Genomic DNA, 25,771 nt, shown 5'->3' on the forward strand with positions numbered 1-25,771 from the left:
AAAGATGGGAGGCGATTTAAGAAGTCTTCGTTTGTGAATAAAGAATTTGGCAAAACATAAAATTAAATTATAGCACAGTTCTTTGTTTTTGTCTCCAAGAAAAGTTCCAAATGTTACAATGTCTCTTGTTATAAGTCGATCTCCAAAATGTCTACGAGTCCAGTCTTGCACACGGTTCCAAAATACTGGCGTTTTGGCACATTCAAAAAATATGTGGTCTATAGTCTCTACACCATCCTCACAGAAAGCACATGCATTATCATCTATTTTAAATCGTTTTTGAGTAAATCTTTAGCAGGATAAACAGCATCGTTGTGGGCCTCTTTACAACACGTGTATGGATGTATTGAATTTGTCCACCTGCAGGCCGTAAACCGGAAGCGCCGCTAACATTACAAGAAGGAAACATTTTTCACATCCTGCATATAATAAAAAGATTATTCAGGTATACAGAGGACTGTTTTCATATGTAATGTAATGCAAAATATGGAGTTGCACTTTGCCTTGAAGGTCATGGATCGGAATACATTACAATACATTTTATTTGATGAAATGTAAGAGTTTTAAAAATCAATTAAGCTTTACTTCTAGACTAGAAAATAAAGTTTGATGCTATACACAATGTGAAATTAAGAAACAAAAACTGTTGATTATAGGAAAAAAGAAACAATTGTTCATTCATTGTATTTTTATTGTTTAAAAAAACTTTTGCCTCAGATCTCTGTGATGAAGATGGATGAATAATTAAATGCTACACACACATGTACATATATATATATATATATATATATATATATATTTTTTTTTAATTTAACTGTGTAAGTCAATTGAGGACTGCTTCTTATTTACCAACCTGCTGCAGACAGCAAAGTCAAACAAGGCAAAATGAAAGTCAAAATAAATGAGACGCGCACACACATAAACAAATGAGCAAGTTATGATCATGGACAACTCCAGGAATTTTTTTTCTCTCCTAAAAAGCGGGCTTGAGCGATACATGGGGGGGCGGGCAGAGAAAATCATTTATAAATACAATTTTGAAATAACAAATAAACGCTGTAGGGGCTAACAGATTTCAATGCCCTTTGTTGCCCCTTCCAAGGTGGTCGTTATGTGGGCACATTATCCTTAACCAATATGGCCGCTGTGACGTCGCTTCCTGTTGTAGTTTCCAGTGAAATGACGTCGCGTACAAGCAGGAAGTGCGTTTTATTTTGAAATGCGTTGCTGGAAACGCAGCTGTGTGTCGTCTTGGGACTTGTTGAACTTTTTCGACAGTTTGAAGTTGCCATCAAGTTGTTAAATTGTGGCCGCGCGTCACCTCGACACTCTTTGGACCTGCGACGTCAACGCGAGGCTCCTCTGGACCGGTTCGAGCTTTGAGTTGGAAGAAGCGGCCGAACCGAAACAACTTTTGTTAACGCTCATCGGAAAAGCCAACAGGGCTAAAGCTAACGTGGCTAAAGTTACGCGTGACAGCGCTCGGCTTGCTGACGTCACGTCTCAGCTAGACTCGGTTCGCCTTCGGCTCGCGTCGTCACGTCCACTTGAGAGAAGATGGAGGTGAAGGCGAGCAGCTAGCGGGGTCAACAGAACCGGAGCGGAAGTGAGTGAGGTCACGATGGCCTCGCCCGAGCCCTCGGTCAACTTTAACCTCCTTCACCGGACGTGCAAGCTCGTCGTCGTGCTCTGCTTCCTGCACATCTCCGTCACCGTCTTCTTCTACGTCCGATCGCTGGACATCCGCTTCGCCTTCGTCCAGAACCAGCAAAGCCGCGACGCCAACGACACCGCCACCGGCAAAGCAACCGCCACCGGCACCATCGGAAGCACCGGTGCCGCACAGCCGCCACCGGAAGCCCAAGCAGGCGGACAAGCCAAAGACGAGCCGGCGGCGGCGGCGGCGGGCAAAAGCTTGAAGAAATGTCCTGAAACTTCACCCTTGCTCGGTCAGACGCTTTCCTTCTGCATCTTTTCACAAATTTATAGTTTGACTTCACTTGTTTTTTTCCTTTACTTTATGCATTCAATCAATAATGAAGCCATGGAAGCAGTGATAATTTTGATGACGACAAATTTTCTTCACGAAAATGTTTTTTTTTCCGACGAAAATGAAACGAAAGCTAAAACAGAAGCCATTCATTGAGACGAAAAGGATCACTAAAATTGACTGACAATTTCGTCAATGACGAAACGCGAGTTGAAGAAAAGAAGCACTCACAATTTCATGTTCAAACATGTTTACATTAATTGTGCAGCTGTAAATTTTATCTCAAGCAATTAATGTTCTATTATTTACAGTGCAACATGTTCCATTGGAACAATTGATAAAGACACTGTTATACGTATCAAATGTTTTTTGTGCGTTAAACTACAGTTACAACTTACAAATAGGTGTGTTATCATTTTCTGTATAAAAGTTGAAATGAGATGCTGAAGCAAAATATCAATAAACTCTCAATTTAGTCGACTAAAATTGGATTCAAACTAAAGTCCAATCAAATGACTAAAACTTGAATTAATTTTGGGCAAAAGATGACAAGTAAAACTACATTCCATTCCATACAACCGTGTATGGAAGTGAATTGTAATTGTGGTCTGTTTGTATGAGCAAAATGGAATTTGTGTGGTCGATTGAGGACCGCTGGCGTCACATCGACACGCATGGCCTTCCGTGTTTCCTCAGCTGCGACCTCCCGTCGGCCGTCGAGCCGCGTGACGCGCGGCCGTGTCTGACAGGTGTGTGTGTGTGTGTGTGTGTGTGTGGTTGCAGTGGGTCCCCTACGGGTGGAGTTCAACGTTCCGGTGAGCCTGGACGACGTGAGGAAGGCCAACCCTCAGGTGGGTCCGGGCGGGCGCTACAAGCCCAAAGACTGCCAGGCGCTACAGAAGGTGGCCGTGGTCATCCCCTTCCGCAAGCGGGACGAGCACCTCAAGTTCTGGCTCTACTACCTGCATCCCATCCTGCAGCGACAGCAGCTGGACTACGCCGTCTACGTCATCAATCAGGTACTTGCCCGTACCTTGCCTGTAATCAGGTACTTCGCCCGTTGGCGCCGTGCAGCCATAATTTAGGGTAATGGCAAAAAATTCTGGCGAAAATGTGTTATTCAGACAAAAATGAAAACTAAATTAGAGGCCATTCATTGAGACGAAAACGATAACTGACGATTTCGTCAGACTAAATCGAAAATAAAAACAACACGGTGACGACAACTGACACAAGCCAATCAGAAGAAACGAAATGCAGGTTGGAGAAAAGAAGCACTCACAAACTGTTCACTGCACTTGATTTCATCTTCAAACATGTTTACATTCATTGTGCAGCTTTAAGATTCACCTCAAGCAATTATGCACTTTTTTTATTGAGGTGAAAACTCAGTTCTATTATTGTCAGTTCAACATGTTTGATTGAAACAATTAATAAAGACACAGTTTTATTTCATGTCTTGCATGTTAAACTACAGTACAGTTACAAATAGTGTTATAATTTTCTGTATAAAAGTTGAAATGTATACTGAAGGAAAATATTGACTAAACTGTCAATTTAGTCGACTAAAATTGCTCTTTATTTTGATCAAATAAAATTAGATTAAAACAAATATCCATCAGATGACTAAATTATGACTAAAACTCGAATGAATTTGAGTCAGAACTAAAACAAACTAAAAAGTTGTTGTCAAAATGAAGTGTGTCGACGTGCAAACGAGCGGAGGACTGGAGCGGAAAACCGCGTCGCCGCTGGCGTCACTCTGACATGAATGACTTGTCAGCTGGATTTCACGCTCACGTTTGCTTTTATACACCACAATCAATCAAGCTGATTGAAGTTTCTCCGTTGTTTGTCTTGACACGCATGACGGCTTGTATTCGTTGCGTGCTCTTGCTGTTTGTAAACAAATATAAAGACGGTTGAAAGTTGAACACAAGGTGACTCCAAACGATTGCTTGAAAAAAAAAATGTGCGTGCAAGTAAGACTTCCCGCTGTGAGAATGCACGTGGCCCCTGATGACAAACAATTGCGTTAGGAGCCGACTGGCGATGTGGTTTGCTTTGGATTAGAAATGAATTGATCATCAAAGTCATCGACAGCTATTTGAATCATTGAGTCATCGTTTGGAGAATATTAATTGTTGACTGATTTTCTGTTGTCCTTAATTAATGAAAGAAGACTGAATTAATTGCCTTCTCTTTTGACTTTAGAAAACAATAACCGAACTGCTAACAGACTACAACATCAATCCACCTTTTTTAAATATCACTATATGAATTGGAAGTACGACGTAAACACCAATCACTGCTTAATAAAATGTAATCGGGGGGGAAAAAAGCTTTTGTAATCCACTTTATTGCAAAATAAAATGAATCAGATTTGTTGTTTAATGGATTGGATCATCAATTGTAAACATATTTAATAGTGAACACGACATTGGATCTATCCCATGTCAGAAAAATGCGATTGCAACGTTTCCTGCTTTTTCCATTTTTGAACATGATGAAAAGATTGAATTGAAATTGTATTTGTCCTTTCTCAAGGCATCCTGAAGGATCTCTTGCCGGCTTGTCAAGTGTGAAAAATGTTCAAAAGTCGGGTGTGGTTGTGTATAAAATCACGTTGCTAACACATTTGAGAATGAAAATGAAAATAACGTTGATGCTTTTGCATGTCAACCTTTCTAATCATCCGCCTTCTTGTTTCTTGTCTTCCTCTTTGACACTTTTTCAACCCTAACATGCTGTCATCACTGCATTGTCTTTGGAGCTGCTCAGACACGCCCCCTCCGCTCCGTCAGCCAATAGCAGCTGACAGCCGACCAAAGAGGCTCCTCCTCCTCTTTCTTCTTCTTCTTCCTCTTCTTCTTTTTGTTTTTCTTCTTCCTCTACTTCTTCTTCTTCTTTTTCTTCCTGTTCTTCTTCTTCTTCTTTTTCTTCCTTTTCTTCTTCTTCTTCCTCTTCTTCTCCTCCTTCCTCTTCTTCTTCTTCTCCTTCTTCTCCTGTGGTTGTTCCTGTCACTGCGTCAGCATGCTTTTACTAGGTGAGCTTTCCGTCTTTGTTTTGCAAACTCAAACTTGTTATTTGTTGCAACTCAAGCATGAAGCGTGAAAGGATTGTGATTTGTTGAAGGTATTTCCCATTTGCATCCTCACAATTGGTTTCTGACAAAATTGAAGAAAAGGTCGGTTTAAAAAAAAAAAAAAGTCGGCCACCTTGCAATGACGAAACTTTGTGTCCAAGGCTCCCCAGAGGGGGGCGCCAAAGCGACATGGGGAAAATTATTTGGAGCACGTGTAATGATTAAATAACAAAGGCACGTGATTTATTAGGCGCTCCTCTGCTCCGTGACTGTCACCTCCTCTACTCTTTTTTTTTTTTTTAATTCATTTGTTTATTTATTAATTTTTTTATTGGATTAGTTGAGCTGGTTTTCAGGGCAGCTCTGTTAGTTTTTATGAATTTTAGTTATTTCAAATATGCCTAGTTTGAGTAGTTTTTGATTATTGTGATTTATTTAATGAATTTAATTAAAAAATGTAAAATAAATAAAATGAAATAATAATATATTTATTTAAATGATTTAATAAACACCATGGTAAAATGAAAAAAAAAAAAAAAAGTACTGCATTTCTTACCTGCATCAGTTGAGTTAAATGAAAAAGCAGGCGACAAAATTGTCGCCTAGGAGCGACGTCATCTTTAGCTTTTCTGTGGGGTATATGCCACGGAAGAAGCGGGACGTGATTTTGCACATCAGTTTGTTTCCGGTCCGGGTTGCTAACGCGCAACGGCACAAAGTCGGAAGCACAAGTATTTTGACACAGCCCACACCTCGCAAACCGAACCGGAAGCAAACTGATGTGCAAAAACAGTCCCGCCTCTTCCGTGGCATATACAACATAGGCTGCTGATACAAGACATCACTTGTGTGCGACACTTTCAAACGTTCTTCTTCAGTTTAATATAGAAATAAATATACTTAAAATTACAATTAAAATCATCCCAAAAGCTCATGTATTAAAATAATTATCAAAGATGAAAACGAGTGACATTTTTGCTATACAGTAAGTAGTTACCATAGATTTGGTTAGTTTTGTAAAATATAGTTTGTTATAGTTTTTTTTTTACTTTATTAATTAAAATATTTTTTGAATTTCTATTTTAGTTCTTTTGTTAGTTTTTTTTTTTTTTTTTTTTACTGAAATAACCTTGGTGCAAAGACACAACAACAGAGTACAAAGTGTTGTTCAAATCTCAACATTTCATATTTCCACTACAGAGAATGCATTGAGCACTGGGGGCTGCTGCTGTTATTTATTACTGTGTATATCGTTTTTTTTTTGTTTGTTTGTTTGTTTTTTAAATTAAAGCGACAGTGTGTAGAATTTAGTGCCATCTAGTGGTCAACTAATAGAATGCAACAACCTAAAGATTGCGGCGACCAATGTAATATAACTAGCGATTATGTTTTAAAAAAAAAAAATGCTTATTGATGCAATAGAACAATGAATGCACATTGGAAAATCAAAACATACTAATCAATTTCCGAAAAGTTGATCACCTGTGTAATATTACTGGCTACGTGTCATAACCTCATAAAGTAAATGGTTGGCAAAATGGTATTTTTTGCCTTTCACGTGTCTGCATACCCCTCAGAAAGTCGGTAGTTGGTAGTTGCGCCCCTGTTCGCCAATGTCTGTGTTTCCTTGCAGACAGCTTCCCACGTGATGGCGTAGAAAGAGCTGCATGGCACTCGCTCGTCATGGCAGACGTGGAAACAAGTTAAAAAAAAGAAAAAGTGCTGTCAATGAATGAATGGGCTGATGAGCCACCTGTAAATGTGAAAGCTTTGCTGTTGCTGACGTCCCCCTAGTGGTCAAGTACGCACACAACAATAAGATGGAGGATCAACACCGCGAAGGCTGCCGCCATCTTAACGTCCTTGTTAATGTGTGTGCGTGCGTGACAGGACGGCGAGGAGACGTTCAACCGGGCCAAGCTGCTGAACGTCGGCTACGCGGAGGCCATGAAGGATTACGACTTTGACTGTTTGGTCTTCAGCGACGTCGACTTGATCCCCATGGACGACCGCAACGTCTACAAGTGCTTCAGCCAGCCGCGACATTTGTCCGTCTCCATGGACAAGTTTGGATTCAGGTCACACCCACACGCACGCACACACACGCACGGCGCCATCGTCTTCAACATGTGCCAGCAAGTTGCTATCGACTGCCAACATGCAATTTGTTGCCATCTGCAGATGAAAGAAGTCGTCACCATTCCAATGTCCATCGTCAATCACTTAGCGGGAGCTCGACGGCTCCTGCAAATTTCCAATATCGGCTTTAATCGGCTTTTTGCATCATTTTGGAGACCGACAATCATCGCTCTTCGAAGGATGCCATTTTGAAAAAGAAACAGGCACATTTGAAAAATATCAATTGGTCTCAATCAAACGATATTGTTACATCGACAAAAGTGAATCTTCCTACATGGTCATTAGTTGTTCTCGCTCTGTTGAAGCCATTCAAAAAAAAAATAATAATAATTAAAAAAAAATATCAACCTATGATTGACTCTAGGGGTGTGCTCAAAAAATCGATACGGCAATATATCGTTGCGGGCCTAATTACAATACAAGTATCGATACGCAGGCATCAGAATCGATATTGCTCGTTAACTCTAAATAGGCAGTTAATGTTTGCCTTTGCAGCTTGCATTGTACCTAAAAAAATTAAGTTTGAAGTTAATTGCCTTCAATTAATGCAAAAATAGCTCACCAGCGATTGGATACTGTCTATTGGCTCAGAATAATTAAAGCAGAGGAAGAGTATCAACATGTATTTACTAATAAACTTAACATGGCACGTGTCTTAATGTACCAATTTTCCTATATTTGTTTAAAAAAGGAAATAGAATGTGTTACATGAAAAAAATGCTGTTTTTATTTCCCCAAATTTTTCAAATAAGCACATTTTAGAGCTGTAATTTTAATACTTTGATATTTTTGCTCATATCGGCTCATGCCTATTAGTAAATTTTCCCGGTGTGTCTGTGAAAGCTGCTCCTTGCTCTGCAGTGGGTGCACATTTAGACCAGGCATGGCGCTTGGTGGAAAAACCAGAAGAGCTACTAACAAAAAGATTTTTGTCATCCGACATAATAAACATGTCCTTTAGGTATACATCTGACTGTTATTATAAAATGCAAGTAAATTAATGTAAAATATCGGGATATGTATCGCCTTTCAGATCATGAATTGGGATACATATGTATCGCGATACGTATTGTATCGTGACCCCTGTATCGTGATACGCATCGTATCGTGAGGTTGGCAGCAATACCCAGCCCTAATTGACTCACTGTCACATTCTCTCCAGTCTGCAAAAGTCTGCAAGTGGAGAAACGCAACGTTTTGATGGCATGATGTCTTTTTTTTTTTTTTCACGTTCTGTAAACGTTTTTGGGGGTTGTGAATATTTGCACTCGAGTGTGATTGGATGAAAAAAAGGGGATGTAAAAATGTCACTTGGGCGGTGAAATGTTTGGCGGTGGTCCCGAATGTGCGACCGCTGCAAGGAAAGCGACGCGCTGGCAAACCGTCTGCAGCGTTTACTCATGATGGCACGCAAACGCGCACTTCCTGTTCCCAGCTGAGTCAGCAGCTTGCGCGCTAGCAAATGGTGCGTTCGCGCGCACACGGGCAGCAAGTACGCGCGCCGCTAACCGTCAATCAGCTTTTTGCGCTCATCACTATGAAAGTGTCGGCAAAAGTGGGCTCACGTTTGTCAACATTCCACACATGCAAGAAGAAGACGAAGACATGAGCACATCTGGCTAAAACAGGTTTGTTTGTTGTTGTTGTTAGCTAATTGGATGTAGCCTACCGCCGGCGGTTCCTTGTTGTAGCCACCTGTGTAATGCCCGCACAGGTGGGCAAGGGTGGATGCATCCTGACCAATCACTTTGGTGACTACCTGTTAGCCACTTAGCATCTGACAACCACCAACTAACCAATGCATCACTCACTGGGACAGACCTTATGAAGCAGGGGAGGTCAAGTCCGGTCCTGGCGAGCGAGCGAGTCCCTTACCTGTCCAGCAACACACCTGATTCATCATCGTTATCAGGCTTGCTGATGATTTGAAGTCAGCTGTGTTGGAGGACGAGACCTGTAAAGCGGAGACGGACATGGCCACCTCTGTTGTCAAATGGAAAGTCAGACGTTCATTTGCAGATTTGATGAGGTGACAATGGCAAACATGCACATCTGCGTTTGTATTTGTATCAAATGTAGAAAAATGAAGTCAGGACAAGCGTTTGGATGTCAATCCAGCAACTTGCGCTTCAACACCCGCTCGCACATTCACTTCATTCTTTTTCACACATATTCAAAAAGATGAGCTGTTGTTTTGAAATGTTTTGTCGTCTGTCCATGGACGTTGGCTTTTGTTGGACTGCTTTGTTGTTGTTTAGGTTGCCGTACAAGCAGTACTTTGGCGGGGTATCGTCCATGATGAAGGATCAGTACCTGAGCATCAATGGCTTCCCCAACAACTACTGGGGATGGGGGGGCGAGGACGACGATATCTACAACAGGTTAGCGAACGTCACTTGTTGCTGTTGTTGAATAAACGGAACGCCCGCCGCCTCATTTCCTCTACGCCGCCAACGTGGGCGGGCTTTTGGCCATCCCGTTCGTCTGCACTTTGCTCAAGTCAAAGACGAGCACTCGCACGCGCCACCTGTTGGCCTTCAGCAGGCGTTGCGTCGTCATCGTCAGGCCGCCGCCACCTACAGACGGGACAGCGTGGGGCGTGCGCCAATCCAGTTCGGCTCAAGACGTTAGCTTCACCTAATTGCGCTTTAAAAAAAAAAAAATTGGAATTGCTGATTGATGGAAGTGGCCACCTTCTGGTGTGTGCTTCAGCACTTTGATGCTTTGAAGCCTTGAAAAAAAATTACAAAGACTTTTTGCAGCAAGTGAAGCAGGACAACGACGACATGCGACTCGTGTCGATGGCGGTGAGTACGCACGCTCCTCAATGCGTGCATTTTTTCTGAGGCTTTGTTCGCATTGTCACGCGTTGGCTCCAAGTCAAAAGGTGGCCACTTCCACCAATCAGCAATGCCGACGTCCACCTGTGCTGACAATCGTTTGCAGGCCTGCGAGCGGTCGCAAGCGAGCTCCCATTTTGTAAGCGGCCGGCGGGCAGCCATCTTGTCTTTCTCGTGTGTTGTTGTCAGGCTGGCGTCCAAAGGAATGTCCATCTCCAGGCCCAGCGGCGAGGTGGGCAAATGTCGCATGATTCGCCACGAGCGGGACAAGCAGAACGATCCCAACCCTCAGCGGTACGTACCACGGGGCGCTCTACTCGCTCTCTCCTTTGCTCTGCTGTCTCGTTCGCGCTTCTCACCTTGGCCAGCGCGATTGGATGATTGATTAAAGATTCGGATGATGACCTTTTGACGTTGTAAATGGCATCACAGACGTTTGCTGAGCACCAACAAGTTGAAAATCGCACGCACGCACGCTTTTTTTTTTTTACATCCATTGACAAATGACATCCTTTTTTTTTTTTTTTTTTTACATTTTTCTTCAGCTCGTTTGCCATTGCATGAAAAGCAAGCAAAGTTGTTTGTAGATGGGCTTGCAATGTTATTGAATGTTGTTTTGTCCTTGCAAAAACTCAAAGGTCATGTGACATTGACCCTCCCCAACTAACAATTGCAATCCTCCTGAGATTCACTTGTTTTGTACAAAAAAAAAAATCTCACATCCAAATGTTTTCAAATGAATTTTTCTCCACGTATGTTCTCGTCTGTCAAACGTGTAAGAACTTAAAAGTGCGAGTGCTCTTTTGTGTCGTCCCTCACACATGCTGGAGTCGTTTTGTCTCCCGCTGACGCCCGCAACCACCTCAGCAAGTTGCCGACCAAATTAGTTTGTTGGACTGCCAATGCTTTTTCCGGCTGGACGCCGTTTGCCACTGCGACGAGGGCCGGCAGCCGGACAGCTTTGATCCACATGGCGGTGGCGCTTTTTCTTCACGGACGCCTCCATGGAAGTTTGCGTTGTGTGGCCTGAGAAGGATTTGCTGGCAGAAGGCGCCTCTTTTCAAATTGTCCCTGAGAAGATGGACGTCTGTTTGCCGGCTCTTTGCGCCGCCTTCCGGCTCCCTCAAGGGGCGGAGTATCTTGCACGTTATTCCACCGGATCCCCCGAGCGGAGCGTGACATTAGCTGGCTGAATCCAAACCTTTGGAAAGCATCCTTCATAAGCGCAAGCGTTTGTCCTTGTGAGCGTCGCTCAGCGTTGCAAAGATGCCGGCGGCATTTGGAGGATCGTGCATGGAGACGCTGCAGGGCCTCCCGACAGATGCGCCGGCGGCCGACTTCAAACGTGCGCCTGCTATTCAAGGGCCACTTTTGGCCAACTGCTCTGCCAAGGTCGCATGTTTGCCCCGCCAGCAAAACGTGACGACGGTTTGTCAGCTGCGACAACCGAAAGAAAAAAAGCATTCAGCCGGCGGGAGAAGTGTCTCGTCGGCCGCCATCTTGCTGGAGTTTTCCATTGCGTGATGTCGTCCTCTCGCTCTCTTCCTGCTCGCTCACTGGCTTTGCTCTCCTCTCTCGCTTCGTGCCATTCACCTGACCGCTCGTTTCGCCTTCCTTTGTTGCGCTGCGGTTTGCGTGTGTCCTTCTGACGCGTGTCTTTTTGTTGTTTGCCACGGCGGCAGGTTCGACCGCATCGCTCACACGCGCGAGACGATGAGCAAGGACGGCATCAAGTCTCTGTCCTACAAGCTGGTTGCCAAGGAAACATTGGCGCTCTACACCAAGATCACGGTGGACATTGGCAAACCGTGACCAGCCGCCCAAAACGACACCTTTGCTATGCTGGACTCACTTTGGACTTTGCAATCAATCACTCACCCAACCAATCAATCAATTTTGTTTATATTTTGCTGCCTTTTGGATCTGAAATTGGAGCATCTTGTTTCTATGCCAACGGATTGTGACTGTTGAGTGAAAAGTTTGGATTGATCAGCTTTAATCACCATGTGTTTGCGTGTGTGACGGATCGCAGGTGTTCTTAATAACAAGCAATGTCATTGATTATTGATCGGCTTGAATCACTTGGACGGGCGTGCGTGTTTGAAGTCTTGGGCGCACACCGACTGATTATTGATTATTGAGCAGCTTTAATTGTGTGCCTTATACTCGTTGACGCTGACCTCTTCACGTGTCACCTTTTTGAATTTGACGGAGGAAGTGTCTGACGACGCTTTTCACCAGAATTGCACTTTTGTCCGTTTTGAAAGTGAAATCTTTTTTTTTTATTTTGCTTCCAAATAAAAGACTGAATGAATGTGAAATATTTGAGCACGTAAAGTGACGTTCAAGTGCTTTTGTGTGCATCTCGTTTGCTTGTCAGCTCACAATCACGCTTCACACCGCAGCTTTATTTTACATTGATCAAATCAATATCATTGAACAATGCTACATTTCCCCAAATGCTTTTGAGCAAAAGCTTTTGTTGACGATTTACTTTTGTTAGTGAATGAGCTAGCAAAGAGCAAGCGTTAGTGATGCTAACGAGCTCGTTAGCAACAAGAAGCAAAGAAAGCTTTCTCCACTTTGGACCTGATTTTGCCTTCAAGTCAATTCGGCTGATTTGAGTTTGGAGCATTTGAAAGCGCCACATTTTGAAGGCGTGCGAGCGTGGAAATGATCGTCAACAGGAAGTGAGCCACCCATGGATTGGAAAGGAACAGGATGTCATCACTGAGCCACGCTCATCATCCTGCTGGAGCGACTTTGGATGACCTTCTGGAAAAGCTCGTCTGCCGGCGAAGAGGAGCAAAAAGTCAGGACCTGCTCCGGCATTTCAGCAGGTCCGCTTTTAGACAAAAATAAAATAAACTCACCGTTCCTGAAGCTCCCCGAGTCTGAGCGCTGGACAAAAGGAGAAAAATACAAAAAACAAAAACAAAAAACGGTCATCAACTGAGTTCACTGACATCGGCGTCAACTCTCAAATGAGCCACATCACGTTTGTAAAAAAAAAAAAAAAAAAAAAAAAAAAAAGTGGCGGCGGTTCGACGCTTGTCCGCATGCGTGTAACGTGACATGCGCCGACCACGCTTGTGCCTCAAATATCAAAAGAAGATGAGCCTCATTTTCAATGTTGTCATTCGTCTTGATGGTCAACATGCGTGCGAGGACACGAAAATTGAGTGCAAATTGACTTTTTTCTTTTTGTCACTTTCATTTCTTGCCTCGTGTGGGGAAACGTGACCAGAAGCCAATCAGAGTGATCCGTTTTCACAGCCCATTCAACAAAACCGTCGGTTTGGTATGTTGAGGCTGTTAGTCACGTGACGGGTGATGTCATCCATGCTGAGTCTCACCGTGGAAGAGGTAGAAGAGGAAGAAGAAGTCCTGAGGTGCGCCAGGGGGCCGTCCGCTTGCTCTCGGTCCACCTTGGGAGCTGCGGGCAAACAGTCGGCGTCTTTAGCGGCGGCTCCAAAGCGGGCGGCGGCGGGCATCTGTGACAGAACGGCACTCACGCAGCGGTTTGATGAGGCTGTCGATAGCGTGCACCACGCCGTTGGTGGCCATCAGGTCACCGTGGACCACCGCCACTCGGTTGACGAACACCGTGGAGTTCCTCTGCCGGCGACAGACGGGCGGGGCGTTAACAAGGCAAGTCGAGGCGCCGAGTGCGAGCGAGGTGCCGGCCGGGACTGACCACGCCCAGCTCCAGCTTGTCGCCCTGCAGGGGCGCCATCCTGGTGTGGGCGCCCACACCGCCGCTGACCACCATCCCCTCACCCAGGTGGTACTTGAGCAAGGCCGACAGACGCTGGCGGTCGCCTGCGCAAACGCAAAATGTTTGTCCTTGAAATCGGCCGGCGGCGTCAACAAATCCCCCAAAGCGGACTCACGCATCAGCTTGTTGACTTCGGCCTGCGTCATGGCTCGGAAGGCGGCGTCGGTGGGGGCAAAGAAGGTGAGCGCCCCCGGCTGGTTGAGCAGCTCCGTCATTCCCGCCACTTGGATGGCGCCCACCAGGATGCTAAAAAAAGCGGACAGGTTGCGGCCCGTCCCCAAGTGCCGGTTCGGGCGCCGCTGGACTCACCCGAAGCGCTCGTCCGCCTTCAACACGTCCATCAGCGTTCCCGTAGGGGGCGCCAGCACGCGGTCCACCGTCAACAGGGTGCCGTAGCGGCCCGTCTTGTCATGGGCGGCCAGGCAGGCGTTCTCGATGCACAAGTTCTACGCCCACCAAGGACGGGACGGGACAGGAAGTGACAAGTCGGTCGGCAGGAAGCGGGCATGCGTGTGACCAACCAGACCGCTTACATTTCGGTAAACGAATACTCGTAGTTTGACACCCGACAGCGTCTCCAGCTCCTGATTGTGGTACAAGGACTTGGACGACAGCTGCTCCTTGACCAGGTGATTGCTCATCACCTTCGCCATGTCACCGCCCACGCGTCCTGCCAACGGCAACAGCGTGAAGCCAAATAGCGCGGCGGAGCCGTCGCGGCGGCAGACGCTCTCACCTGTGAAGGCGTCGTCCAGCGGGGCCAGCATGGTCAGAGGTTCGGAACCCTTCAAGTGGTGGCTCAGGCCCGCCTCCGCAAACATTCGGGTCGCCGTGGCCACGTTGGAGCTTTCGGCCAACTCCAGCAACGTTTTCACTGCAACACATCCTTTCTTGTTTTCACCTCCAAATTGCTTTTGCTAACGTTTTCTCTGCAAGATCATTTCTGGCAATATTTGAGAGTTCACAAACTCCCCACAATACATCTTGGACTTGAGCCCATTGGTTTCCACCGACCAATCACAGAGCGACATTGTGTTTGGGGTGGGACATGCAACGGTGACGAAACCAGGAAGCCGACGCCGGCGCTAACAAACAAGCCTAACTTGGACGAATGTGCGCTACAATGAATTGTGTTGTTGCAGCATGACTCAGCGTTTCCTTGTTGAATGTTGAACAGCGAAAGGCGCTTTGTGTATTTTTAGCTGTTTGTGCTATTTTTTCCCCCTTTTGATGAGAACAAAGACGACATTTTCATCTGTGGCCATGATTGGGCAAAACAAACGTGCACAATGCTGCATCGTCCAATCAGCCCGAAGTATTGTAGAGAATGTCCCGCCTTTCCCCAGCAAATTACGGTGGAGCAATCCCAGATTGATATTGTGGACAACTCCATTGAATCAATCACAATATCAAGCTGGCTCTTGCCAATTTCGTCTTTTGGATTTTTGCTTGCTTTTTTTTTTTTTTTTCTTTTTAGCTTCTTTCATGCTCAACTGTGACGCGCCGCTTGCTAGTACCTGGCCCAGTTCTTAGCTGACTGCTGAAATTACCTAGCGGTGGTAAGAATAGTGTATGCTGAGCGCTACTTGCTTCTATTGACAGTTGTCTGACTTGTGTTGAGGACATTGGCGAGTTGTTCGGACAGGACAGGTCGTCCTCAATGTACCAACGCAAGGTGTTCCGAGAGGCTGTTCTTAAATCTGATTGTTCAGAACTACACGGCAGTACCGTAACGTACGATGCGACGCGCACTTGAAAACGTAAACTTGCGAGCACAATGCACAATCGGTCGGCATTTGTTGGGATGGGCCAACGTTCCGACGCCGGAAGCTGGCCGACATTTGTGGTGTGGTACCCGAGTCCGGGATGAGCAGTCGGTCGACGAAGTGGACGACGCCGTTAGTGGCCAGCTGGTCCTTCTTGATCACCACGGCCTCGCCGTTGACCGTCAGCCGCTCGCCGTCGCAGCCCACCTCCAACACGGCGCCCTGCAGCGTCTCCATGGGCGTTCCCGACACGATGGACTCAGCACAGCGCATGTTCTTCAGGATGTGGTAGTTGAGCAGGTCTGGAAGGGAGTGCATGTGAGCGCGCACGTGAGCGTGCAAACCGACGGCCATCCTTTACCTCGAAGGGACACGGGGTCCCCCAGAATTCTGTTGAGCGTCTCTTGCGGGATCTTGCGAAAGGCCTCGTTGGTGGGAGCGAAGACGGTGTATTGACCCTCGCCCTCCAAAACGTTGCCAAGGCCGGCGGCGGCGATGGCCGTCTGGAAGGAAGGCCGGGCGGCGCTCGTCAGCGTCCGGCGCCGACCAACGGGCAAAGCGGGCGGTCACTCACGCGCAGCGTCTCCAAGTCGTCGTCCACGTCGACCAGCGCGTGCACGTTGCCGGAAACGGCGGTGATGACGCGGTCCACCACGTGCACCATCCCGTTGGTGGCGTGCTGGTCCGCTTTGATCAGACGAGCGCAGTTCACCGTCACGATCTGAAGGACCGACAAAAGCGTTTGGGTCGCCGTGCGCGCGTGTGTGCGCGCGCGTGCGTGCGTTACCCCGTTGGCGTAGTGGTGCACGTGCACGTGGAAGTCCTGATACATGGAGGGGAAGGACGAGCCGTGCTTGAGCTCTTCTGACGTCAGGCGGCGCGCCACCATGTGGTAGTGGAGAGCGTTGAGCAGCTCGATGTTCACGTTGCTCACCAGAGCGTCCAAGATCTCCTGCAAGCACGCACAAAACACACACACGCGAACGCGCCTGAGCAAGGCGACAAACAGAGTTTGAAAGGGAAAGACGGCGCACCGACCGTGGGCAAGGCGGCCCAGGCTTGGTTGCTGGGAGCGAAGAAGGTGAAACTTCCGGGCCCTTCAATCTCCTCCCGCAGTTGGGCTCTGTCGGCGTACATCTTGGTGGTCGAAGCGCCCACCGCCCCCACCGTCTTGTAGATGTTGACCAGCGGCAGGGCTGGAAACGCAAGCAGAACGCCGTCAGTCATCCGGCGGATGGCTGATGACCTCCAGGCTCCGCCCCAAGTGACACAGATCCACAACAATTGAGGAAAAGTCCATTGAAAAAGTTGGCCTACAGACTGCATTTGTCTTAGAGGTCAAAGGTCATACCTGCGGGGCAGCCCCTCTCTCCAGGAATCTTCTCGTAACCTGGACAGCACTCGTAAGTCACCACCCTGTGCCGGGCCACACATCCACCGCATTGCATCAGTCACATTGCATCGCATCGACGACATCACATCGACAACATCACATCGACAATGCTGCATGACGACTGACAACGCGCCACCTTTGCAACCAGCAGAAAGAAAACAAAAACGTTGCTGTTGCGGTAAGATGTAATTTGGTGTGAAGGCCATAAAAGTGTATTTTTTTCCAGCGGACCACCTGACGGAGCTGAGCAGACACGCAAATTCTTGCCTGCTCGTAAAAGTTTTCCCCCCGCCCACGTGTGTTTCCTCCCTCCCCCGACGCTGGCTAAATGTTGCTTGTGCCTTCCCACAGCGCGAATGCGTGTTTGCGCGTGTTGAGAAGACGAGCGGAGGAAGGAAGGAAGGAAGGAAGGAAGGAATGAAGGCAAGCTTGCGAGGGCTCAGGACAAAGATCCCATCCAGCTGCCAGACTTGACGCTCGGCAGGAAAGCTGGCCGGCCTCTCCGCTTCCTGTTGACATTCCCGTCATCAGCGGGACTCGTAAAGTGCACGGCGAAAAACTGCAGACGCCAAATGCCTGCAGGACAGACGACCAGAGAGAGAGGGGAAAAAAAAACTTCCTGGCTGAGAAGGTCGAGACCAGCAAGAAAAGGAAAACGTCGACAACATTTTCAGTCAAACGACTAAAAACATGTCGGACGCTTTCACTTGGAAGTCAAACGCGTGACTGAAGACTTTTCAAGTTTGGCTGGCCTGGAACAGAAAAACAAAAAACAAAAAACGTTTTGCTGGTGGAACATTCCACAACTTGCACACGGGAAGTTTGCACAAGTAGGCGGGATGCCAAAATGACCGCTTGCCTTTCATAAAAGCAAAGTAAACCAAAACTCACAACTTGGACAAAGTGCACGTGCGAGCGATGACAGAAGGTTTGCATGCAAACAAAGACGCCAGCGAGTTTCCTTCCTTCCTTGCTTGGCTCACTTGGCCTCACGTGACCTCCACAACAAAACTGCACGCCAGTCAAAACACTTTTCCAGAAGAGACACTTGGAAAAACAAAAACCCGACAACTCGGGAGGTGACCACCAGGGGGCCATCATCAGTGCAAGGAGTGACAGCAGCAACGTTGTTGTTTCTTTTTTTGTGTGCTTCAAAATGTTATTAGCTTGATTTTGTCCACGTGGCCAGAAGTGGACACATGAACAGCGATTATACAACAATATATGACAATAAATTACAATATATTATGACATACACGATAACCGACCAACTACAATGTTGACATCGAGAGCTGGTGCTGTGACAGGTCGCCATATTGCTTGTGGCGGATGCGTCCTCGTCCTGTCACACCAGCGCACGCGCGGCGAAAACGAATGAACTCGCTCGTGTGTTGTTTGTGATACTTTTTTTTTTTTTTTGCCCCCAATAAAAGCAGTATGATAGTGTTCACTATGAAAGTAGTTCCAAGTGAGTTGGAACATTCTAGATTTTTGCTAACAATGCTAAAAATGTGTGACGTTCAAAGGTGACAGGTACGACAGTGGCCGTTTGCTTGCCAATAAACATTAAACGTGAACATTGTCAACCTTGATGAAAGAATCAAAGTTGAAAGGAGAATACCCAAAAGTGGGCTCCAGGCTCCGTTTGGTGGCACGCAACATCTTGTAGGACATGAAAGGTTGCGCTCGTGCTCGAGCGTGATTTGTGATTGGCTGGAGGAGCGGCAGGATTTATTTGGACGCGCAGGCTGCGTTCGAGCACACTCGGTTGGTCATCTTTAGCTGGAGCCCCCCCAAAACTCCGCTGTAAGTGCCGTCCCCGCCCGTGTCCGATTTTTGTCTGCCTTTCAATTATGCAATCGACCTCATTGTTGCCTTCAAGACCAATTTGACCCAAGTGCTCTCATGGGCAGTTTTTGTGCAAGCGTAGGGGAGCTTTTTGTTTGCCCGATTTTCTAGTTAGGACGTGCTTGCCCTTTGACAGGCCGAACCCCCCCTCCCTTTGTGTGTGTGTGTGTGGGGGGGGGGGGGGGGGGGGTTACGTGTCCACTCACGTGGGCTGGTTGCAGATCTTGCGGTGGTACCACTGCTTACAGTTGGCGAAATATTTCTTGTCGCTGCCTCGCGGCTGCTGCATGGCGCACACGTTGGGCCTGCAGGGGGCGACACACAAAACAGCGTTTCATCTCTTTTGGCAAGAAACACACACGTGGACCGTCAACATTCCACCGATTGCACATTCCGTCCATTTTGGCTAACTTTCAGTCACTTTTGCTTTCTTTCCTCGCCAACATGTTCACTTTAAGTTGGAGCGCTTGCTTGCAACGCGCCTGCGCATCACACGAGTGCCAAGAAGACGAACAATGGTGCAGCCTTCCTTCCGTGTTAGTGATCAAGTCGAGTCGAGTCGAGTCGCTCGCTCACCCTTGCTGGCGTCCCCGGACGCGGCTGTGCTGCAGGACGGCCTGGTAAGGCGATCGGCCGCCGCTCGGGCTCCAGCACAAGCAAACGAGCAACAAGACCAGCGTGCCTGCAGTCGACGACTTCATCATCCTGTCCTGTCCTGTCCCTTTCCGCCCTGTCCTGAGCGCAACAAATCCCCTGCAAGCAGGCAGCGCTTCTTTCGTCTGCTCCCTACTTGCTCTTGCGGGGCCGCCGCTGCTTCTGCTCTCACTTTGAAAATGAAAATGCCACTTGAGGTGCGTCAGGGAGACGCGACGGGGGCGAGGGTGGGGGCCGGTGTACGGACTGGGGTCTTCGGAGGTGCGCAGGGGTCTGCAGCTCACTGGGCGGAGACTGGGGAAAAGAACGGCCATAATTATTCATTTCATTCATTATCTTGCATTGGCCCCTTCATTTCAATTGGTCAGCTGAACTTCACGAAGCTTTACGGACAAATATTTGATAATTCGGTAACAATCTTTTGACAATATAACAACACATTTGAACTAACAGCAAAAATATACAAACACTCAGACATTCCACTTCAACGGTACGTCATCATCATGAAACAAAATGTTCGTCCTTAAAAATCTATCAATGACAGACCACAAATAAACAAATGGAACGACTGATATCAATCCAAAATAGGTTCAAACATCAATACATTTGAACATTTGTGAAGATGAAATGTCAACAACAAAATATATTTCTGGACATCATCATCACTTATGCTTAGTGATGAAGTCATCCAGTATGAAAAAGTGTCTCCTGTTTATGACTTGAGCGCACATTTTGTGTGGGTGAAGCTGTTGCTGCTGCCACCGATGACGTTACGTGACCAAGGAGACACATGGAAAGTGGTTTTGTTTGGACAAACGATGGAGGAGCTTCCAGGAGTTTTCTGGCACCGGTCGAGTCTCGTGCTGGATGGAGCACTTTTCCACCAATGAAGGATACAAATGTTGAAAGTCAACAATTATCTATCTTGAAGCTTTCAACACACTTCCTGTGCTCACCATGAAAGCGGATGTGAAATGTTCATTTTTCTCGGCTTGCGAATTAGCGCTGGATGTCTGAGAATCATGGAGCCGTCGGACTTTGGTTGAGAGGCGTCCCGGACCGAACTGGTCACCAAGCAGAGCGACAAACGCAGACCGAGTCCGACAGCCGCCTTCGCCTAATTCTCTTGAGCCGCCTCGGCAGCTTGTTGGAATGTGGGAGGAAAAGTACGCATGCACACGTGCACGTGAGTGAGGAAGTGCATTTGATTCCAAGCAGCCAAGTGGGAGGCGGACATGCGAATCTGCAGGCCGCCTTGAAAATGCACGTCATGTGAAAGCCAGGTGAAAGGTCACACGGGCAAGACAGCGGCTCTTTCTTCACCTTTGACCTCTCAGAATTTGTGATCCTTGAGCACAGGCACAATCCAGTCTGCCTGTAAGACAGGAGTAAGCGGCGCCTCCTGCTGGCCCGCCGTTGACTTGCTGACGCACACCTGATACCAAAGCGCTCCTGTTGCCACGCGAGCGAGCGGATTGGTGGACCGTGGGATCAGGTGACCCGTGATGTCAACTCACCTGAAAGGCACCTGAAAGTGACACCTGCTTCCCAGCACACACACACGCACAGACTTTGATGCGAGATGGCCGTTCAGATCCCGGACGACTCGGACTTCTCGTCCTTCAAGGATCAGTGCCTCGGCAGCCAAGGCTGGTCTCGACGCTACCACAAAGGAGGGGTCACCGTGTGGTGCCAACCCGACGACGGCGACAACGTTCACAAGATCAAGGTGATCATCACGCACGCACACAACAAATGTTTTGCTCGACGTCAGAATTCAGCAAACTTTCTTCTTTTTGTTGCGCACAACAACACACAAACAGCCTTCAGAAGGGACACAAAAAAAGCAAGATGGACGTCAAGATGCTAACGGCTAAAGATGCCGACTGGTCAATATTGGATGAGGCGGCGGCAGATCGAGTTTCATGCGTGATGGAAAGGCCGTATCGCGTTCTCACCTTCTTCTTTCTTGTTCTGGTCATGTGATGCAGATGAAAATGGTGTGCAAGGGCGTGAGCGCCGACACGCTGTACGACGTCCTCCACGACACCAGCTACCGCAGGAAGTGGGACAGCAACATGATCGACACGTACGACATCGGCAGGCTGACGGTCAACGCCGACGTGGGATATTATTCCTGTGAGTTGCCGAAAAAGGATTGGAAGCGCTCACGCTGGCTGGTTGGTGCCAATGTGCTGAAAAAGCGAAACAACCAAAAAAAAGGGCCGAGATTGGAGCAGGATTTTGCGACAGCAGCTTTGGGCCAGTGGCCGAAGGTTCGGCTGCTCCAATCTTGCTCCTTTTTGCTTTTGCTTGGCAACAAAACAAAAGCATGGCGCTTTGTGCACTTTTTTTTCTCATCAGGGTTTTGTCTTGACTGCAGTGCCTTCAACCGATTGTCGTCTTTCCAAACAAAGCACAAAGTTTTGGTGTGAAAAGAAAAGAAAAGGAGTGATTGAAGAGAAGACCTCAAGCCAATGTTGTATGAATTCATGTTTCCCGGTTTTGCCGGCAAAAAGGCAGACAAGCCCCTTGCACACGTTGCATCTTCTCTCCCAGCTTGTGCGGATTTTGTCCACGTGGCCACTCACGTCTTTGCTACATTTCAAAAACTTGCTTGATTGACAACTCGAAATGGGGGTGGGCAAAACTGGGTCCTGAAGGTTTTGGAGGTTTCCCTCTTCCAACTCAAGCTAATTCCAATCAACAGGATCATTGTCAGGCTTATGCAGAGCTTGCTAATGAGCTGAGCATGTGAATCAGCTGTGTTGGAGAAGGGAAACATCCAAAACCTGCAGGACCTTGGGGGGGGGAGTGCTCGCTTTGCTGGACCGCGGTTGACGGCTTCTTTCTTTGGTGGTGGTCCTTATGCATGCCAGATCCGTCGCACCAGCATCTACTGAAACTCAACAGAAGTAGCCTCTCCCTCCCACAGCCCCTTGAATCAGTTGGTGCTGGTGTCTGTGGTTCTCACTTTGCTTTATCTATCCTTCCCTCCTTCCTCTCTTTAGTTTTTCCTCTGGTCACTTGAGATCTTAATTTATTAGAAGTATGAGGTTTCTGGGGTTGGCATAAGACTCTGGTTTTGTAACCACGCAGGAGGGGTTTTGTTGGTGCTGGATTTCACTTTGATGGATTGGATGTACTGGCTTCTATGGATCTCACTCTGCCTTATCGATCCTTCCCTCCTTCCTCTCTTTAGTTTTTCCTCTGGTCTCTTGAGATCTCGCTAAATTTGCTGGAATTTAGAGGCTTCCGGGGTTGGCGTAAGACTTTGATTTTGTAATCATGGGGAAGGCAGGAAGTGTTTGGTCGGTGCTGGATTTCACTTTGATTTACCTTTCTTTTCTCTTTATTTCTTTTTTTTTCTGACCTTTTCTCTGGTCTCCTGACCATTTAAACCTCACGACTCTGGCAAGATTCTGAAGTACCTGGTTAAGGCGAAGGGTAATGGGATATTTATAAGGTTTTAGGTGAATGAATGAGTATAAATTTATACGTATTTGCACGCACGCAAATGCACACACGCAAACGCACGCACGCACGCACGCAAACGCACGCACGCAAACGCACGCACACATACACACACACAAAAAAAAAAAAAAAAAAAGAGCAATGATGACAAGACGTTGAATCGGTAAGACTACCGAATGAACAATTCTGAGCTCTGGAGAGAGGAAAAAAAAAAAAAAAAAAAAAAAAAAAAACCTGCAGGACCTGGCTAGTCCTTAATGAATCCCAAAGGCCTGCCTCAGGGCTTCACAGTTGCCAGGATGAGTCCAGCTAAGAAAGATTTTGTATCTTTGTCATCAGGGCTCATCCCTGTCTTCCCCATCCGTCACTCTAATCAGGACAAATGGACGGCCGAATGCTGACTAATGTTGAATGTTGTTGATTGAAGGGAGGTGTCCCAGTCCACTGAAGAATCGGGACTTTGTGACCTTGAGGTCGTGGCTCCCTCTTGGTAGTGACTTCCTGATCATCAACTACTCGGTCAAACACGCGGTAAATATTCCACGTGCTGCCAACATTTGTCTCCATGCAACCCTGATATGACTGACGGATTGTGTCCGCAGCAACATCCTCCCAAGAAGGATTTTGTGCGCGCCGTCTCCCTGCTCACCGGATACTTTGTCCAGTCCAGCGGCGCCGACGGCTCGTCTCTGTACTACCTGACCCAGCTGGACCCTCGAGGTGACGACACAAACGCGCAAATATCGTCCTGGCAGCCAATTGGAGCAAATGTTGCATTTTGTCTGCAGGTTCTTTACCAAAATGGGTGGTCAACAGAGTCTCTCAATTTGTGGCTCCGAAGGTAAACTTGATTTCAAAAGAAGCTCAAGGAAGACACGTTGAGTATTGAAAATGTTTGTAAACAATGGACACCAGGCAGGAAGGATCTGCTGGGGTTGTAGAGAGCGAGTGAGCACTGCCCGTCGACAACTTGTCGAAAAACTTGTCGGCCTTCCCAGCCAGTGCCCCAGTCGAGCGCTTTGGCGGCTTTCTGGACTCCTGGCGGTTGGTTCCTCACTGACTGCCAGAGTCTCGGTCATTCCCCGCCATCTGTGCAGTCATCATGCTGCACGAACGAGAGGTTGGCCGCACCATCTTAGTCCGCCACAGCTGCAAGCGCTCCACACGGTCTGATTGTTGATGCTTCAGGCTTTGCGAACCCTTACAGGACAACTTTTGGCTTTTAGGCACCAAAAGAGTCTTGGTCTTGGTGGTGGCAAGCCCTTTCTGGAAAGTTTCTGCTTTTTTAATTATTATTTTTTCTTTCTGTGTTACAGCTTCAGGAAGGGCTCAGCACACTCACGCGCATATTCAAGTCAGGTTTATTTGTATAGCCCGTAATGAATCACAAAAAGAGTCTGAAAGGGCTTCACATGCTCACAGTTGACAAATATCAGCGACGTCCCCTGATCGAACCACATGAGGGCAAGGAAAACTGGTTCGAGCAAATGACTTGTCGGTAGGTTGACCAATTGTGTCCCGCGTTACCCGCGTACACACGCAGCGTTTAAATATAGTGGGACACGTGAATTGAGTTTTCAAGGCTGTGCGTGTACGTTCTACGCGGGACACACTTGGTCACTCGTCAGACTGCACAATATCGTTTGCTTGCTCTGGTGTAAAAGTGAAGACTTTGATCGCTGTTGACTCTCCGACTTGAAATGGAAAGTTCGATCTCGATTGCTTTTTACCAGTCTTCCTACAAACCACATCAAAACACGTCGATAAGATATAAAAATGCAAATTGCAGCCGATATGTTGTGTTCCCTCATCAGACATCACACGAAATCTTTTTTTTTCCTTCCACTGACACTTGTCCAAAGTACAAGTTGACTGGGTTCAAACGGCGTGTTTGGCTAGCGACATGCTAGCATAACGTTTGCGCTGCAGGGAGCAGCCGCAAGTTGCGAGTAAAAAGGGTGATGAGTGTTGCCGGTTGAAGCAAGTGTGACATGCGTGCGTGCGTGTGACTTGTCAGGCAATGAGGAAGATCTACAAGGCGTCTCAGAAGTATCCGGAATGGAAGCGCAGGCACAATCCCCACTTGAAGCCGTGGATGTTTCCGGAACAGAACGCCTTGCCGAGCATCAGCGTGTCGGAGCTGACGCTGCAACGCGCCGACTCGTTGGACAACATCGACGAGAGCGGCCTGAGCGAGGACAAGAGCAAGCACAGCGACCACGACCAGGACGACGACGACCAGGACCAAACTTGACCGTGACCGCGCGACACTTTGCCCTCTTTTGTTGGCGTGAGTGAAAATCCAATAAAGTCATTCCGATCAGCTTCATCCAAATAAAATTTTCTATTTGCAAGCATTCCATTTGTTTTGTCGACCGTTTATCCTTCCTCCTTGGCTTGGCATGATTTGCAAGCGTGCCGGTTGGCGACAGATTGAAAAAAAAGAGAGTGATCTCCAGACTTGTCATCAACAATTTTTGGGCCCTCCAGGGCGTGACAAAAAGACAGAATAGCATCAAACAAAACAACATAAAGTGAGCAGCTTACACATCCAAAGATTTACTTTCGTTTGACTTTTTCAAAAATGCCAATGAGGAGTTTTCCATGACGAGATCAACACTGCAACCATTACAGGAACCTTATATGTGGCAATTTAATAAGTGACGTACTCATTAAATTATTAGGCAAATATTTTACAGGTAAGGTCCGAAAGCATGGACTGTGATGGACTAACAACAATGCTGCTTACTCGCAGTAACAAGAAGTCAAGCCACCATCTTGAATTGCCACTCAAGCTAAGATGA

At 47.2% G+C, this 25,771-nt stretch overlaps 3 protein-coding genes across 5 annotated transcripts; 2 read left to right on the forward strand and 1 right to left on the reverse strand.

Moving 5' to 3' along the window:
• The first annotated feature begins 1,208 nt into the window (after window positions 1-1,208).
• Window positions 1,209-12,375, forward strand: b4galt1l (DP-Gal:betaGlcNAc beta 1,4- galactosyltransferase, polypeptide 1, like). The gene is made up of 6 exons (XM_077532607.1): window positions 1,209-1,949; window positions 2,774-3,009; window positions 6,966-7,153; window positions 9,473-9,595; window positions 10,244-10,348; window positions 11,737-12,375. The coding sequence occupies exons 1-6, from the start codon at window positions 1,622-1,624 to the stop codon at window positions 11,864-11,866; spliced, it is 1,110 nt and encodes a 369-aa protein (XP_077388733.1). The 5' UTR covers window positions 1,209-1,621; the 3' UTR covers window positions 11,867-12,375.
• Window positions 12,376-12,441: 66 nt separating this feature from the next.
• tgfbi (transforming growth factor, beta-induced) lies at window positions 12,442-19,822 on the reverse strand. Its single transcript, XM_077532602.1, has 16 exons — window positions 19,416-19,822; window positions 19,046-19,144; window positions 16,950-17,014; window positions 16,637-16,794; window positions 16,386-16,550; window positions 16,173-16,319; window positions 15,960-16,101; window positions 15,688-15,900; window positions 14,366-14,706; window positions 14,142-14,278; window positions 13,948-14,078; window positions 13,752-13,876; window positions 13,570-13,672; window positions 13,411-13,490; window positions 12,928-12,955; window positions 12,442-12,843 (listed from the first exon to the last, which is right to left on the reverse strand). Exons 1-16 carry the CDS (start codon window positions 19,805-19,807, stop codon window positions 12,782-12,784), a joined length of 2,388 nt encoding a protein of 795 aa, XP_077388728.1. The 5' UTR covers window positions 19,808-19,822; the 3' UTR covers window positions 12,442-12,781.
• stard15 (StAR-related lipid transfer (START) domain containing 15) lies at window positions 18,698-25,324 on the forward strand. Of its 3 annotated transcripts, none has more exons than XM_077532613.1 (6): window positions 18,698-18,797; window positions 21,485-21,632; window positions 23,395-23,498; window positions 23,570-23,687; window positions 23,756-23,808; window positions 24,985-25,324. In XM_077532613.1, the coding sequence occupies exons 2-6, from the start codon at window positions 21,485-21,487 to the stop codon at window positions 25,219-25,221; spliced, it is 660 nt and encodes a 219-aa protein (XP_077388739.1). In that variant the 5' UTR covers window positions 18,698-18,797; the 3' UTR covers window positions 25,222-25,324. The 3 variants fall into 3 exon arrangements, with proteins under 3 accessions (XP_077388739.1, XP_077388737.1, XP_077388738.1); XM_077532611.1 differs by lacking the exon at window positions 18,698-18,797 and adding an exon at window positions 19,742-21,222; XM_077532612.1 differs by lacking the exons at window positions 18,698-18,797; window positions 23,756-23,808 and adding an exon at window positions 19,742-21,222.
• Window positions 25,325-25,771: the final 447 nt, after the last annotated feature.

Source organism: Festucalex cinctus, chromosome 9 (assembly GCF_051991245.1).
Source record: "Festucalex cinctus isolate MCC-2025b chromosome 9, RoL_Fcin_1.0, whole genome shotgun sequence".
NCBI classification, from domain to species: domain Eukaryota; kingdom Metazoa; phylum Chordata; class Actinopteri; order Syngnathiformes; family Syngnathidae; genus Festucalex; species Festucalex cinctus.

Bases quoted from the DNA above. Each gene is read 5' to 3' on its own strand.
- b4galt1l (XM_077532607.1), top strand. From the start codon at position 1,622: ATGGCCTCGCCCGAGCCCTCGGTCAACTTTAACCTCCTTCACCGGACG. The intron at 3,010-6,965 runs GTACTTGCCCGT...CGTGCGTGACAG, and splicing joins CCGTCTACGTCATCAATCAG to GACGGCGAGGAGACGTTCAA. The intron at 7,154-9,472 runs GTCACACCCACA...GTTGTTGTTTAG, and splicing joins ATGGACAAGTTTGGATTCAG to GTTGCCGTACAAGCAGTACT.
- tgfbi (XM_077532602.1), bottom strand. From the start codon at position 19,807: ATGGCCGTTCTTTTCCCCAGTCTCCGCCCAGTGAGCTGCAGACCCCTG. The intron at 16,551-16,636 runs GTCGGTGCGCCG...GCGTGCTTGCAG, and splicing joins CCTGGGCCGCCTTGCCCACG to GAGATCTTGGACGCTCTGGT. The intron at 13,673-13,751 runs GTCAGTCCCGGC...TGTCGCCGGCAG, and splicing joins ACAAGCTGGAGCTGGGCGTG to AGGAACTCCACGGTGTTCGT.
- stard15 (XM_077532611.1), top strand. From the start codon at position 21,076: ATGGCCGTTCAGATCCCGGACGACTCGGACTTCTCGTCCTTCAAGGAT. The intron at 23,499-23,569 runs GTAAATATTCCA...TTGTGTCCGCAG, and splicing joins ACTACTCGGTCAAACACGCG to CAACATCCTCCCAAGAAGGA. The intron at 23,809-24,984 runs GTAAACTTGATT...GTGACTTGTCAG, and splicing joins CTCAATTTGTGGCTCCGAAG to GCAATGAGGAAGATCTACAA.